The sequence below is a fragment of the Paramormyrops kingsleyae genome, chromosome 25 (genome assembly GCF_048594095.1).
Source record: "Paramormyrops kingsleyae isolate MSU_618 chromosome 25, PKINGS_0.4, whole genome shotgun sequence".
Taxonomy (NCBI): Eukaryota; Metazoa; Chordata; class Actinopteri; order Osteoglossiformes; family Mormyridae; genus Paramormyrops; species Paramormyrops kingsleyae.
In genome coordinates this window covers 33100317-33117370 of record NC_132821.1, presented here as the reverse complement: position 1 = coordinate 33117370, position 17054 = coordinate 33100317, and the positions used below count along the sequence as shown (strand labels likewise).

Below are 17054 nucleotides of genomic sequence, written 5' to 3'. Positions count from 1 at the left end.
AAACCGCCGACTTTGTGGTTCTTGGGCGTGATTTTTTTAACGTGTATTTGATATTTAAGTTCCAAGAGAAAACTTTGAGTTTCTTTCAGTCCATTAGTTGTCTTAGAAGAAATATCCAGTTAACGTACAAGTGATGCACGCAGTTGCTCTAGATCATATCTGCTAAACGGTTTATACAATAATTTATGAAAGTTTTTATATAGGAATTTTGCGCTTATAATGTTTTCAAGGCTAACCACGTAATAAGAATAACTGGAACAAAATACAGTTACTTAAATGATTTCGGAAATCAAAATGTTACAATGTAGGTTTTCATTTGTTCACTGATTAACGTAACAGTAATGTTATCAAATATGTAGGTTAATATGCTCAGCTTACGTTCTCCATCTTTTGATTTTTGCGACCCATTTACTAATGTTTTCATTCACTGACAACGGGAATGACACAGCATCTGACGCTCGTTTACAGTACATTACCTTAAACACATTGGTTATTTTTGTACTATACTTTAAAAAAACTCCATATACTGCTGTCCAGCTTTGATTGAACCTTAAGTCATCCAACAAGCATTAGTCGATAGTATTACTATATTCACAGGAATAAATATTATGATCATATAAAGTTAAAATGGAAACTTTTGCACTGTCACTTTAAGAGGTCTACTGGCACGTGTGCACTGTTTTCTTTGCAGGGCTTTGCGTTTATATCAGACGGCAAAGATGCTTTGGACCCTGTCGCTTTGTCAGTATCCGATCTGCAACTCCTGCCCGGTTTGCAGCTTGCACATCTGCGCATGCAACGAGAGTGAGAAAGAAACTCTCAATTAAAAAACTCAAAATGCCAAAAGTTTCGTATTTTGTTTGGTTACTTATGGTTAAGGTTAGGGCTGGGTAGGGGTGAAGGTCGTCATGTTGGGATTAGAGTTCTCCCCATATAAATTAATGTTATTTTAATTATTTAAAATATACATTTTAAATGTTATTTAATTTGGTTATCCTTCTTCCTTGTTTATTACGCCGTCTGGAGTAACGGCAATTTAATTTCTCGGCATGTCACAAATGAAAATTTTGGGGGTTTTTTCAGTAATTGCTCTGGGAAAAGAATATCTACTAAACAGTGCAATTATCCGTACAAGTTTAATTATAAGAATGTCGATTTTACACTGATTTCAAATCAAAAGATTACATAATGCAGTTAAAAAATGATAATAGATTTCAATAATTTTTTAAACTCAAATGTTACAGCATCGCTTTTCATCTGACCACTGATTAACATAAGGTGAAAGTAATGTTTTAAAATATGCAGCATAAAATGGCCAGCTTACATTTTCGAGCTTTGACTTTTTCCAGACATCTGAAAGGCTTTTCGTTCACTGGCAATAGGCGGTCGATGCACACATTCAGAATCAGAATCAGCTTTATTCGCTAAATGGGCACACAAGGAATTTGGTTCCGGCTGCTTGGGACTCCCTAGTACACAGACAATAAAAGACACTATAATTCACATTCACAGCAATGATTAACAGTGGATAGGCTATCCAGACCCCCCGCTACCCAGAAGGATAAGCGGTTTGGACAATGGATGGATGGATGGATGAATACAGAAAGTTTAAATGGAAAATTGTGCACTGTCACTTTAAAAAGCCGGCTGACACGTGTACTATTTTTTGTCTGCAGGGATTGGCATTGTATATTGGCATTGAATATCCGCCAGTAAACATATACTTTAGACCCGGACCCTTTATGGGAAACCAAGCGCGTCAGTAAATAAGTTACACCCTCATGCCTGGTTTACACGAAGATCGCAGCAGTTATAGTTAAATAGCGTTTACGGCGCTGGGTGACGTCGGCTGTTTTTTGCCGGACGTAGTCAGTAGGCGCCCTGCTTCCTGTTCCCGGTGCTGCCTGTCATACGCCTCCCGTTCGCCTCCCGCAGGTCCGGACACTATTTAGCTTTACGAGATGCCGCTTAAGTTCGAGTTGTGTCCCGGCAGGATGATCGGGGGCAGCAACCCCTGCTTCATCATCGCCGAGATCGGGCAGAACCACCAGGGGGACATCGAGATAGCGAAGAAAATGATCCGAATGGCCAAGGTAAGGAGCCGGGTGGAGACAGCACCTCAGCCGAGAAAGGCTGGGGGTTCCGAAATACTGCACGGTAATTTTAGCATCCAGATCAGGTTATAGGTGTTGCTGAAATTTTGTAGTCAACCTTAGGTGATGTATGGTAATGATATAGAAAGAGTTCTTTGTATGGTGTTTATCTTGCCGTTTGTGATTCAAATATCATAATGCTCTTTGTTTGAGACATTATTCCAGACCACTTTTTGGTATCAGTGGAATATCCATAATGTTTCATTTTATTCATTTTATGGCTGCGCACATGCGTAACACCAGAGGAAAAAATAACTTTTGCTTATTGTTATATGTAACTTCCAGGTAACGTTTCCATGTGTAATTTCAGGACTGCGGGGCGGACTGTGCCAAATTTCAGAAGAGTGAGCTTGACTTCAAGTTCAACAAACGCGCCTTGGAGCGTCCCTACACCTCCAAGCATTCATGGGGCAAGACGTACGGGGAGCACAAGCGCCACCTGGAGTTCAGCCACGAGCAGTACAGGGAGCTGCAGAAGTATGCCGAAGAGGTTGGGATATTCTTCACTGCCTCGGGGATGGATGAGGTAAGCGGGATGTTTAGCCAATTTACGTAAGTGAACTTAACTAAAATGGGTTTTATATTTTGTTCCCAGTGTCTCCTTCTTCACCTTATTCTTGTGTACTGCTGTCTTAGAAACTTTGAGCTGTGGTAGGGTATAACCAGGATTTAAAACTGCAGATAAAAAAAAAAATATAGAGTGGTCTAACTTTTTCCCAGAGCTGTAAGTTTGATCATTTTACAGTGATTGTCTTTTATTAGTAATTAACTTGAGGCATATCCATCCAGCTTAGCGTTGTACTGCTAACCTTAGCATCGGTTTTCTATTTCCATGGATCATTTCGCTGGTTTCTCTCTGACAGATGGCTGTGGAATTCCTCCACGAGCTCAACGTGCCATTTTTCAAGGTTGGTTCAGGAGACACCAACAATTTTGTCTACTTGGAGAAGACGGCGCAGAAAGGCAGGCCTGTTTGATTTGTTTACTCGGTCATTCGTTTGGATGCATGATCATGTGCGGAAAACCATGGTGGCTGTTTCGGGCGGAGCCAAGGTGAGCGCGTGTGTATCCGCCGCTCAGGTCGCCCCATGGTGGTATCCAGCGGCATGCAGTCCATGGAGACCATGCGGCGCGTTTACCAGACCGTCAAGCAGCACAACTCGAACTTCTGCATCCTGCAGTGCACCAGCGCCTACCCACTGGAACCCGAGGACGTCAACTTGCGCGTCATCACGGTAACAGCCTCCCAGAAAGCCGTCGTTATGCATCCCCACGACTCCTCCAACCATGAAATTATTTTGGGATGGAACTTTAACGTCAGTTAGTCGTTATAGCTAGCATTTTATTTACGTTACGTTAAAGTCAGATCGTAGTTGTCTTCTCTCTTTTTATATTAGTGTCCATTTTTGCAGTCTAATTCCTTGCCCCAAAACTCCTAGGAGTACCAGAAGGAATTTCCAGACATCCCTATTGGTTACTCTGGCCACGAGGGCGGGATCAGTATATCGGTGGCAGCTGTAGCTCTGGGGGCCAAAGTCCTAGAGCGTCACGTGACTTTGGACAAGAGCTGGAAGGGCAACGACCACGAGGCGTCGCTGGAGCCGGCGGAGCTGGCGGAATTGGTGCGGACCGTGCGCATGGTGGAACGCGCCCTGGGCTCGGGCCTCAAACAGATGCTGCCGTGCGAGAAGCCCTGCCACGACAAGGTGAGACCCGGCGATGCCGCGTCGACGGTCCGGAAAGCACCGCAGTCTGCTTTCAATGGGGCTCTCTTACGTAGTTATCATTCCATCTTCGGACATTTTTGGGCGAGTACAATCAGTCCTATAATTTCTTTGACATCTGGCTGTGATGGGTTGAGGGAAGGTACGTGTCTGGCTCTGAGGGTTGGGACTCTGTGCCTGCGATCAGGTGGTCACTGGTTCTAATCCCATGACTGGCAGAGTGTTTTCGTCACAACCCCAGTATTTGGCCGACCCTGCATTCAGTTGTACGTCACTTCAGATTAAAGCATCTAATAAATAAAAGTAAATGCGGGAGGTGTGTTCAAGTCCAGAAAGTAAAAATCCAGACCAAGATTTTATTTCAACCTACTTGTTGACTATAAAGGGTCACAGTTACAAAGTACTCAACTCATTGGTTGAAACAAAATCTTGGTCTAGACTTTTACTCTCTGGACTCAAACTACCCAGCGTTGTAGTAACAAGCGCATTGGGCTTGTTGGGACCAGCGTAATCGTAAACTAAAACTGAAATGAAAACGGACACTAAATAAAAGAAAATAATTAGGAAACTGAAATAAAGATGAAAACTATATTTACAAACTATATTTACAAAAAAAAGCACCACAACACCAACATCTTCGTACCTTGTTTATCCACAATATCTCCTCTTTTAAAAGATGATGATGTTGCTCTGTTGTACCTTGACTTCAGTGCTTATCGCTTCCATGATTTACCAAGACAATCGCATGCGGCGCCTCCGCTGACCGAACGTAATAAGCGCAGGGATACACCGAATGTATACAGATTCCTAACTTTTGGGCATCGCAATACGCATCTCATTAGTATTTTAGACATACTACTAATTTGTTTATCGAATTGTGGGTGAAAATAATGTCCATAGAGTTTAAACCGACGTCCTTTATGTAAAACCCTGCAATACAACAAACTAGCTTAAATTAAATGGTCTAATTGATTTTATGGAGGAAAATTAATCATTTAAATTAATCAACCAATCGTTAAAATAGTCGATGGATTAATCCATAGAAAGATAGTGATTAATGGTGGCAGTATGAGGAATTAATGCATCTGTTGTCCTCTTTGTTAGCTGCAACATTGCCTGTAAGACGTAAATACTGACGTAAACAGGACAAAAACGGAAATTTAGCCTCAGCAGCCAAACCCGTTTGTCCTGCCTCCTCCCCCCCAGCTGGGGAAGTCAGTGGTGGCCAAGGTGCCCATCGCCAAAGGCTCGGTCCTCAGCTTGGACATGCTGACGGTGAAGGTGGCTGAGCCCAAGGGCGTGGCGCCCGAGGACATCTTCCAGCTGGTGGGAAAGAAGGTCACCGAGGACGTGGAGGAAGACGCCAGCGTCACTGAGGACGTGGTCGACAGCTACGGCAAGAAGAACAAGTCCTGAGCAGGTGACTGTTGGGGCCCATGGCTGAGATATGACTGTCCTGCAAGGATTCGGTCCTGGAAGTTCTCTATTTCCATTTCATAACCAAGGGAGCCTTCTGAACCTCGCAGCCAAGCTGGAGAGTTAACTGATGAAGATTTAGCATTAATCACATGAGGGTACACAGTACTGCACTGATTGCACTGAATGGTTATGGGGATTTGTACCTTGAAAATGAACAGCACTTGTCAGATGATTTCTGTAAACATATCGGCGCTCCATGTGTGTACTGGGTGGTTCCAGCAAGTTCTGTTATTACCCAGACGCTGGAGAGTTTTGCCAAAAAGGGGAATAAAAATCAGTTACAGAGGATCTTCAGCGTGTTTTATTAAGGTTCCATTTAACTTTACCTTTAAATTACCTCCTAGCAGAGGTACAGGCAGTAATCTTGGTTCATTCAATGAAAATAACAGATGTTTTTTTCGTCATTTTATAAAAACATTGCACATACATTTACTTTTAAAAGTTTATTTTAGGAATGAAATTCACAGAAATAGTGTTAAGCAAACTACAGTTAGTAGATGTGCAAGTTGCATTATTTTGCTAGCGTCCATTTGCATATGTGAAGATTGCAAACGAAGCTCTGAAACAAACTGAGCTTCAAGTCTGCGTTGCGGTTCGTTTAACCTGTACATGGTGAACACAAAGCGCTCCAGGTTCCCGTCTCCTTTTGCCATGTATTTTAGCCCTCTAGGCTTGCCGTAGACAGGTCATATGCTTTAGCACTGCAGTGCTCTAAAAAAAAAGTGACAGAACTATGGCTGCTGGTAACGATAGTGTGAACAGAAAGAGCTGAAGTGGAGCTGAAAGTGAAATGAGTCCTTTTCAAATGAACTCAGTGTTTCAAATTAACTTTCGGAGGACTGAGTGTGGTTTATTTACAATATGTATGTGAAAACACATTTAAGATCAACAGGATGCCATCTATGTGTAACACAGTCATTCAATGAATCAAGATGCATAGTGGTCAGGTTATTGTTAAACTACTAAAAGTGACTTGTCAGTTATTCTGTTGTTTCTCATATTCAATGATTCTGTCAGTGTATTCAGACTTTTGTACTAAAGGATACTGACATCAATCATGCTTATTTGAACGCATAATTGCTTCCTACTATGTGGGGAACAAAAATACATCCATTATTCCAGATTCTTTTTACAGAGTAGTAGGTCAATTACTGTTAAACACAGCTATGCATAAATATTGAGTATCGCAATTTACATGGTGTCCTCCGTTTGAATGTGTGGATAATGCTTGTCGGTGCCCTCTAGTGGAGAAGCTGAAACATGACGCAGGGCTCCAGTGTGTGTTCTGGTTGGTCACTTTTTAAAAGATGCTGAGCTCACAGCCCTGTCCGAAAGGCACAAGCTTCTGGAAGAAGCCTCCCCCTCCCCCCACAATTATCACGTCAGTTTGCAGAGTGAGATGGGCCCCTCCCACAGACGCAGGGTGGGGTACAGTGGCTCGGTGAACCTTGCCTGGAAGGTGTGCAGGTGCCTCATCCCAGACAGCGCGTCATAGAAGCTAAGAGTCCCTGCCTCATAGTCCAGGAAGACGCCCAAGCGTTCCGGATCCTGCTCCAGGAACACGGGCTCCCGTGTGCTGTTGTGGAAGGCCCAGTACTCCAGATCGAAGCGTTTGAGGCACCAGGAAGAGGCGTTGCAGCCCAGGCGTGAAGATTCAGAGTCGCCCCTGCGCACCATGGAGCGATAGGCCACGCCCACCCACCAGCCCTGGCCGGCCAGACGGACGTCCACCTCCCAGTAATGGCGGCCGGCGAAGTAGGACTCTCGAGCCAGCACCTGCAGCAGGCGGTCGAAGCGCTGGGGTCCGTCCGAGCAGGAGCGTCTCATCCAGGCCTTGCTGACGGTCTCCCAGGTCGGCGAGACACGCAGGCGAGGGTGCGCAGTGTCCGGGTCCAGGATCGGTGATCGTGCATCTGGTGGGAGGGAGGATGGGGGGGGTTGTGGAGAGGGCATGAGACTTAACAACCGAGGAAAAATGTAGGTAAACCAACAACTGATCTAAATGAAAGGATTAAAAGTGAGAGGGAGGCTCTCACATCGCAGAAAGGTGAGCTTGTCCCCGGTGCTCTTCGTCCTGTGGATCAGCGTCTGCACCTGCTTGGCGTCCGGCCCGCTGCTCAGACCTGAAACCGGCAAGGGACCCGAAGTCAGTCAGAGCAGGAGGCCTCGGAGCGGCCAGCTGGGGTCTGACTTGCCCTTCGTGATGCGCTGCTCCACTGGCTTCTTCAGGATGGTCTTCAGGGCTTTGTGGAAGCAGCCAACGTAAGTGTGCAAAGGGTCAAAGTTCAGAGGCACCGGGTGAATCTGGTCGGCAGGCTGCTGGTGAAGCTGCATGTCTGCTTCTGCTGCGGTGAAATCCTGGGGAAGGGGGGACAACTTACTGCACTGATACTCAAAGGCAAGGGGGGACAACTTACTGCACTGATTATACTCAAAGGCAAGGGGGGACAACTTACTGCACTGATTATACTCAAAGGCAAGGGGGGACAACTTACTGCACTGATTATACTCAAAGGCAAGGGGGGACAACTTACTGCACTGATTACACTCAAAGGCAAGGGGGGACAACTTACTGCACTGATTACACTCAAAGGCAAGGGGGGACAACTTACTGCACTGATTACACTCAAAGGCAAGGGGGGACAACTTACTGCACTGATTACACTCAAAGGCAAGGGGGGACAACTTACTGCACTGATTATACTCAAAGGCAAGGGGGGACAACTTACTGCACTGATTATACTCAAAGGCAAGGGGGGACAACTTACTGCACTTATTATACTCAAAGGCAAGGGGGGTTTGTTTATACAGCACAATTCAGACGCAAGGCACTTTAAAGTGCTTTACAAAGGCTGAAAGATGCATTTAAATAAAAGATATTGAAATAACATTTTTTAAGACAAAAGCCTAAAAGCCAAACAAAAATAGTTAACTGAAAAGAAGTTACATTGTAGCGACAGGTTATGAATAAACTGATTTAATGTTACATTACTATTAGTATTTTATTACAACAGTATGTATGAGGCAGGACATGATGTCACTGTCCAATGAAAAACATGCTTCTCCAAAAAATTCATTATTTCAGGAGCCTGAAAAACCACTTTCTCAAACGACTTTACAAAATAAATCTAAAACAAATACCATGAGACACCCTCAGCACCATCGATAGAGACCTGTCTTTACACTACCATCAGTGAACAGTTTCCTTTATTGTAATCAGCGGGGCAAGTATGTCAGTGTCAACACGACAGACTAATCTTGCTTCATATTCACAATTAACAATGATGTTAGTTTAGCTAGTTGTATCAAGTTGTTAAAATTTGCGATACAAAGTAATCCATACGAATGATCATCATGAATACAAATGTTAACTAATACAAAGATATCAGACACTATCGATAGACAGAGGAACAGGCATGTTGATAAAAGTCACAGTCACCTAAATCAGACAGGCCTGGTTACCTTTAATAGCTGCACGGTATCATCCTCCTTGTAGATCTCATTAACCCGCAGGGCAAACTCGTCGGAGGCCTGGATTCGCTCACGGCAGGCCTGCCCCTGCTCCCCAAACGCCTGCAGCACCGCCTGGCTCTGGGACTCCACCAGCTCCTTGGCTGCCTTCTCCTCCTCGTCCAGCAGGAGGCGCACTTCGGTGAACTGCTGCGTCAGCCAGGTGCTGCAGTGTCTCACCAAGACCTGAGGCAGCGACAGGCGGTTGCCGACCGATTTATAAAGGTCAAGCACTGGCCGTGCGTTATTAATAGTTATTATTTAAATTCAATCAATATAATGTAGCTGTCATGATATTACAGTTTTTTCCAATTGCCAAGATACATTCTGCAATACTGAAGTCACTTTCTCAAAATTCTTCACACAGTCTACAAGCAGCTTGGCCAAAGTCCCCCCCAAAATGCCACCAGCTAGTCCATGCCTCAGAGGAGACTCACACCTCCTAAGCACCTAATATATTTCTGGAAGAGCACTATATCACACACTGAAGAATGGCCTACGACACAGTAACAACAGAGAGCATCACATAAAACACATGCATCGTCAGCTAAGGACCATCTGTAAAGTAACTCTGGTGTCATTTGTCATAAACATTGCATTACAAAACAGAACAGAACACTTCTTCACCCTATAAAATGTTTGGGAATGAACAAACCGTGTTGCAGTTTGTTTCAATGGCCTTTATTCCTTACTGTAGAGTAATTACAAAATAATAATCAGAAGAACATAAGAAATTACATCAGTAATTTTTTTAATGCAGTATTTCAGGAAATACAAAATACACTGCACATTCACACGTGTGCTTACATATATATAAAAATTTACACACACACATTTGCAGTTGACCCCCAAGTACAGTAGTAATACTGCTAATCCATCCACTCCTCTGGATCCGGCCACAAGTTCTCATCTACATCACATCTGATGTCCACTCTGGTGATACATCTAGGGTAGCAGGTACCTGCTTAGGGAATCGCCTGGGATGGAGACCTGCTGCGTTGGCTCTCATTTTCATTTTGTTTATTTTGTATCATGTGAGTGTTACGATATATTTTGGAATAATTGATAATTGATCATTCTGTAGCAAACTGTAATCATTCAGTTTTTAATGTATGATTAACAGTTTTGGGACCAGTATGTAAGCATGTGCAAAATGGCCTCTAAAATGCAAAGTTTTGATGGTGGTGGATTTTGACTGAGAAAGGAATCCATGAATTTTGAGGCATTTAGTCACTGAATGCATTTTGTATGAAAGCAATAGGAAATGATTCACAGTTTAACCCAAATAAACTGATGTTATGGCAACTGTGTGAAGAGTTTTGCGAAAGTGACTTCAGTATTGCAGAATGTATCTTAGGAACTCAAAAAAAACTATATGCTGGTTTCCAGTTTTTCCAGTTCCTATTTAACACCCGCTTTGTGCTGAAACCTTAGCACACAATGCGCCCTTGATTTAATAAATGAAAGTGAAAGCGTCTCGTCTTGTGACACTTTACCTTCAGCTCCTCAGAGGCCTTCTGGATCTGGTTAATATTGGCCTGTTCCTGTTTGGTCTTGCAGCTCAGTCTGTTCTGGCAAATCTTAAGTAGATTCTACAGATTGTTCATGAGAGAAGGAAGGAAAGCCATCATTCTACAATATTTTCACCATTTTACCGTCTCATTTATGAACATTTACATTTTGAATGTATGTTCAAAACCTACGATCATGACTTTACTAATGAAATGATAGGCCTATGAAAAGCACGAGGCTTTGATTTTTTTTTAACACTTGTAAAATGTGTATAAGAACATGTTTTGCACTATTTTTGTAGCTTTTAGTATCAGGCAGCCGCTATTTCATGGGTACTCCAGAGATTCAGTGACAGGGTGCACAGGTGGAGAGTGGAGAAGAAAGTAAAAATTAGGGATGCACCGAATGTTCGGCAACCGAAATTATTCGGCCGAAAATAGCCAAAAAAGCACTTTCGGTGTTCGGCCGAATAAGTAAAAAGGCAGAATAAATTTTGCCGAACAATGACGTTTTTAATGACGCAATCAAATAGTAACCCGCGTAGAGTGAGAGGCGCGCGCTTTATGCAGCAAACATGTCAGCAGTGTGGAAGCACTTTAAAGTGTCAGAGAAAGAGGCAAAAACGGCCGTTTGCAGACACTGTTCTGCTGAATTGTCCAGAGGGGGTGCATCTGCAAAAACGTACAGCACTTCAAGTTTAATTTATCACTTAAAATCAAGACACCCCGAACATCATGCAGAGTACGAGAAAGACACGGCGGCGGCTACGGCAACAGCAGCAGCGAAAAGGAAAGTAGCTCCTCCCAGTCCTAGGACACCCACTCCATCTGTGGCTGACTTCTTAGAAAAGGCAAAAAAGTATTTTTGTTATTTGATTTATTTCTCTGAAAAGCAACACAAAATAGTAAAAAGCACATTTTTACTATTTAATTATTGTAATGGTGAAAAAATTGGCAAAATAAATGGAAAAAAATGCGAAACACCGCGTTCGGTATTCGGCCTTCGGCCAAGCATTTCATTATTATTCGGCTTCGGCTTCGGCCAAAAATTTCATTTCGGTGCATCCCTAGTAAAAATCTACAAAGATTTTGTTTCAGCCAGTCAGTCAAGTACTCTGTGACTGACTCCTCATACTCTGTGACTGTGACTCCTCATACTCTGTGACTGTGACTCCTCATACCCAACTGGTTGGTTGAAATGATTGCCTGGATGTTACTTTCTGGACCTGAAATTGCCACCTCTGGACAAGGGAGATGTAAACAACATTGGCAAAACACCCACCTGTGGCACTGAAACTCTACCACTGGCGCGAAACTATTACCCACCCCCCCTGTGCCCGGGTGCCCCTGGCGGCATGGCGGATTACCCGTTTCTCTACAGCCTCCTGGTCCACGAGTTTGACGCGGTGGCCCTGGTGCCGGCCCAGGATGGGGCACATGCTGCACACACACATTCGGCAGTCGCGGCAGAACATCTCCAGCGCCTTGCCGTGCTCCGCGCAGCACCGGGCACTGAGGTCGGCGCTGGGCTCGGCCAGGCGGTGCCCGCGGAACATCTCCGACGAGAGATGCGGCTGCAGGTGCTCCTCGCAGAAGGAGGCCAGGCAGGTCAGGCAGGTCTTGGATGCTGCGGGCCGATCGCCCAGGCAAAAATCGCAGAGTACGCTGGAGGGGGAAGCCAGCGGGGATGAGGCGCTGGGGGGTAGAGGGACATTCAGGCACAACGGGCAGCCGTGATCCAGTCTGGGCACCTGGCACCACACGCGCTCGATGCAGCCTAGGCAGAAGGGATGCCAGCAGGACAGCATGACAGGCACGCTGGGTGGCCGCTGGCAGACTCCACACCTGAGCTGAGGCGCGCTCGGGCACTCGGCCATCGTCACCGCCCTGGCTGTCCTCCAGCTCCACCACTCCTACAAACCAAGCAGGAAGCAACCGGTACAGTCAACCACTTTGACTCTGTCTCTGCAATAACGATCATTTCGCCTATTAAAAAATGTTGCACTGATAAAATATCAAGATTGCCCATTTTATGCCATCTTAATGTGCGATTTTTGTAATTGGTAACAATATTGCAGCAATGATATCTTGACACCGAGTATTAAGAGCAAAGTAGCGTCTCTCCTGGTAATTATAACACCTCCAGACAAAACAAAACTTAGCTTGTCCGTTTCTGGCATTTCTCATTTTGTACTGCAAAAATAAATTAACTTTATCCCTTAAACGTGATTCAAACAACATTAATTAGGCCATATAAACCATAAAGCTATAGCCTATTTATTATAGGAATTTTTCAACGCGCCTGTTTTGCGACAGATCTAACAGCTTGTAACGTACCTTATTACCCGACGATGACGGAGCTGCGCTCGGCCGGCCGGCGATAGCGAAGTCCGGGTGGTTGTTTGCACTTCGGCTGCGGGCGCGTCAGCGCCGCTACTCGCCCCTTCCTGCTTCACACATGTTCCGCGTCTTCTGCATTGGGCCCTGACCTGCAGGAGGGAAAACCCGGAAAAGATCACGCGCTAGATAAAACCTTAAAAAAAATGACTTTTATATGAAAGCTAATATATAAAGTCTTTAAGTTCTCACACGTACTTCAATTAGGTAAAATGAAAGATGTTTGTTAAGGTAGCAGAAAAAAAACCCATTCCGTTATATAAAGATTACGGTTTTAATGATTTTAGATATTTCAGTATAGCCTTATCCTTATATACCATTTAATTACACATAATGGTTTAAATAAACTGGATAAATGCATATGCATGCGATGTAAACCAGTCTTTTGGCAGATTTACCGGAAAACATTGAACCGACTTAACAGTTTTGAACAATATTACCGATCAGAAAGCAAAGCAATGCCGAGGTAGGCGGACTATTTATCCTGATCTGCAAAGCTGCCAGTATGTATGATGTATCACGTTACTTCCAAAACCATCAGATATTCCTGCCTTATTTATTCGCAGGGCTGCCCTGAGAGAAAGCGGAGATTCGCTCTGCCTAAAATAGCCCCGTGTTCCTGTCACTCAACTCGCTTCAATCCAGCACAGGGCTTCTGCATACGTGTTGTTTGCAGAATACATAATAGGAGTGTGAATGTGGTGATTTCTTTACGTTCCTCGTTCCACGCATGTAATGTCGGAGCAGACAGTCATCTTACTTTTCGCTACTGAACAAAAGCATGACTGTAGTGTTGATCAGTCAGGACATCTGAAAAACGTGTATAATTCAATGTCATAGCTGAGGAGCGGTATGACGCTGTCCAATGTGCAATTGGATCCTTTACTTAAAACTGTTTTCGTTTCAGTGTGACTTTCTGTTGCTTGATGAAGTGTTTGTAACCGCGGTCATGCGATTCTCACAAAGACCACATGCGGAACCACGGGTCAGTCCCTTGCAGAGTTGAGGCAGTTCGCAGCTGTTTGGCGGAAACAGAAGAAAACAGGAGCCCATCCAACTTTAAAGGGGTACACTTGTAGTTTTGAAGTCCAAGTGTTCTGCACTGCGTTGTCCTGACAAACACGGAAATGAGGAAGCAGCAGGCTCCTATGCAGATATTATAAGTTAACCAGACCAGAGAGTCATCCAGGAGCTACATTATGCAGCTTCAGATCTGTGTGATTAATCACAGCAGGTCAAGGAATTATTGCTTAGTCATCCCTTCTCTTTCTCAGTGGCCTGTTACAGTGTATAATCAAAGATGATATAGATCAATCACATATTCTAATCAATGGAACATTGGTGCCGTGTTTTATGTAAAAAAAAAAAAAAAAAAAGTCCAGAAACAGGAAGTGATTCTGGCGTCTTCGACTGGCAAATCGAAAGCACCGGTGATGTTGAACAAACATCCCCCTGCCCTATTCTATCTTATCATCTTTAAACTCATATTGTAAAATTCAGGAGGTGTGTACAGGTGGGTGTTCATGAACCACACAAAGTGCATCATGGGAAGATAGACTTATCTCCTCCATAAAGAAGAAAGGCTTAATTTATGACCTGGGAGTTGTTCAGCGTTATCTGCACTTTGGTCGTTGTAGAACTGAGTGCCAGGAAGATCAGGTAGCTCCTAAGGAAAGAGCTTCTGCTTCCAAGAAAAACGGGGAATGCCAGCTTACGAAAAAGGACAAGACACCCTGCATCTGGAATTTTTCACCAAAATACATTTTATCTGTTGACTAACTGTATCCACTCATCCTTTCCATACACCCATTTGTAGGACACCCTTTACCATAAACCTTTTTACATCTCATGTTATTTTCAAAAATATTTGCTCCAAAATTGCTTTTTTTAAAATGCAAATACAGATCAGTGGGAATCCTGGTGAATTACTTTATTAAGGGTCCAAAGCACGTAGTGCTATGGAACCTTATTGTTTTTTTTGCTTATTGTTGTGTTAAATAGATTTATACTTTAGTTCTCAAATTTTTTTTATTGCGGCCTGGTAAGATCCCAGTGTTGTGTAACACGACTTTTGCATGTCGTTTCGGAAATGGCTAACCACAAAAATGGTAACCGAAGAAAGTGTCAAATCATTATAGCCGACAAGCTGTTTTTTTTTTTGTATTGCCACCAGTTCCTCACATTAATCACTGTCCAGTCTGTGATGATTCCTGCGATAATGTGTTGCTTGATTGGCATGTTAGGTCAGTTAGCTCTATGTTCACGTTCCAACTCACATTGTCCAGTTCCGATCTTTTGCTCTGATCAGATTCGCCTCTTTTGACGGTTCACATTCATACAAGTGATCTGTATCTAACTGCAACGTGAATGCATCAATCTTCCGAAACTTTGATAGATTTTTGTACAGCTCACGTCTGTCACCAACGACATGAAAACATTCAGCGCATGCAAATAGGCAAAAAAAAAACACGCATGAATTCCGATCTGACCGTTCTCATTCGCGTCGCGTAGCCACCAATCGGATACGTAGCCTATCCAATCTAGGACCACATATGAAAGTGAATCAAATCTGCTCCCCAGTTGTGTCTCAAATTTTATGATTTGGATAGTATGACTCGGCACTCAGCCATCTCTCCTATTTGACTCTCCCTGCCGGCCCCTGGAGGATGGGCTCCCCCTTTGAGTCTGGTCCCTCCCAAGGTTTCTTCCTTCTCGGGAGTTTTTCCTTGCCACTGTCGCCTATCGCTTACTCACTGGGGGCTTTGGGTGGGGATGCTGTAAAGCGCTTTGAGACAATGTAATGTTGTGATAACACGCTATACAAAAATAAATTTGTTTGTTGTTGTTGTTGTTTGATTTGAAAAGAACAAGTTTCTGTGTCCACACAGCTCTGAAAGCACAAGATCTGCAGCACATAAAGGCAAAAAAATATATATATATTTAAGGCACTTCAGCCTAGCAATGTGAATGTAGACTGTTACCCGATCTACATTGAACCCAACCCCCATTCTCAATTTCATTGTTCTCAATTTCGTTGTGAAGTGACAATGACAATAAACATTATCTTGTCTTATCATGGCTCCCCCTGCAGGTGGTGGGCCCACAAGAAGGCATTTTGTGGCAAGTTATCTCAAAATTTGATCCTTTTCAGATCTTCACACATGCAATGCATTGGCAAAGTTCGAAAAGGATGCATCAAATACTTTTTAAGTTATCACAGTAATGAGACAGTGTCTGTGGTGGCAGACCAGTCTGAAACCATACAGAGTCGCTGTCTGGGGGATTTAATTTATAACAGTGAACAGAATGAGTGAATTAAGTAGAATTTTGACTGGGTCTAGAACTACTACAATCTGTCAGTGTATAAATGTATATTAAACATCCAGCTCGATTATAAATTTAACTTAAACACAACAGTGCACTAACACTGTGCACACATTCATACTTTCTATATATTTCATATGGCTGCCTAGTATTTACCCATAGAATGCCACCCCCACTGCCTGCCAGAGAATCATAAATGGGTTTGCAGGTTCAGTGACAACCATCAAATTCACAGGACATCTGGTTTATGATGGCAGTAAAAATGTGGAAACAGCTCGTGATCAAACAAAGCAAATAACAGGGACATTGTTCCAACATGGCATGTGAACAGATCACCTATCCAGGTTCCAGGTTTCGACAGAACAAATGGGAGCATAACACTTTCTGGAGGCAACTTACTAAATTAAGCTGGTAAGTTATTGAGACCTTATCAACATGTGGATGCCTCAGATGAAAAATATTTTGACGGAATTTTAGATACATGGGCAATGATCGTACATCTTCAAAATAGCTTGTAGGTGTGGCTTTTTCTGTGAATTTTAATCAGTATTCTTCGGCAGAAAAATTTAAAATGATTGAGACAAATCAAGTGAAATACCCAGCATGCACCGCCAACTCCACATCATTTGAAGATTTTTTTTATTCGCTACACGCATTGTATAGAATCAGACTACAACCTGCAGTGTAGTGAAAGGTGGTCAACTCCTCCATAATAAAACCAAGATGTTCTTACAGCAGAGTCAGGAGCCAGAAGACAAGATTCCATCATTATCGCCTCCATAGAAATGGAGGCCAAAGGTCATAGATGTAACTGGTTGAGCCTTTCATTAGTTATTCAATCAGGACTGACATGCAGTAATAAATAATTCAGAACATAGCAGAAAATAAAGAGCAAACGCTAAGAATTTCCCAAAATAATTTATTCAATATCTCAGTAGTACTCTTCAACTTTGAAT

The 17054-nt window shown here is 43.4% G+C and overlaps 2 protein-coding genes across 5 annotated transcripts; one reads left to right on the top strand and one right to left on the bottom strand.

Moving 5' to 3' along the window:
• The first annotated feature begins 1668 nt into the window (after positions 1–1668).
• nansa (N-acetylneuraminic acid synthase a) lies at positions 1669–5644 on the top strand. The gene is made up of 6 exons (XM_023834392.2): positions 1669–2093; positions 2464–2679; positions 3017–3116; positions 3234–3388; positions 3593–3859; positions 5084–5644. The coding sequence occupies exons 1-6, from the start codon at positions 1962–1964 to the stop codon at positions 5291–5293; spliced, it is 1080 nt and encodes a 359-aa protein (XP_023690160.1). The 5' UTR covers positions 1669–1961; the 3' UTR covers positions 5294–5644.
• Positions 5635–13911, bottom strand: LOC111855407 (tripartite motif-containing protein 14). Of its 4 annotated transcripts, none has more exons than XM_023834387.2 (8): positions 12973–13911; positions 12715–12866; positions 11745–12290; positions 10363–10458; positions 8819–9052; positions 7552–7714; positions 7393–7479; positions 5635–7269 (listed from the first exon to the last, which is right to left on the bottom strand). In XM_023834387.2, the coding sequence occupies exons 3-8, from the start codon at positions 12252–12254 to the stop codon at positions 6734–6736; spliced, it is 1626 nt and encodes a 541-aa protein (XP_023690155.2). In that variant the 5' UTR covers positions 12255–12290; positions 12715–12866; positions 12973–13911; the 3' UTR covers positions 5635–6733. The 4 variants fall into 4 exon arrangements, with proteins under 4 accessions (XP_023690155.2, XP_023690158.2, XP_023690157.2 ...); XM_023834390.2 differs by having other exon boundaries at positions 13173–13911; XM_023834389.2 differs by having other exon boundaries at positions 13215–13911.
• Positions 13912–17054: the final 3143 nt, after the last annotated feature.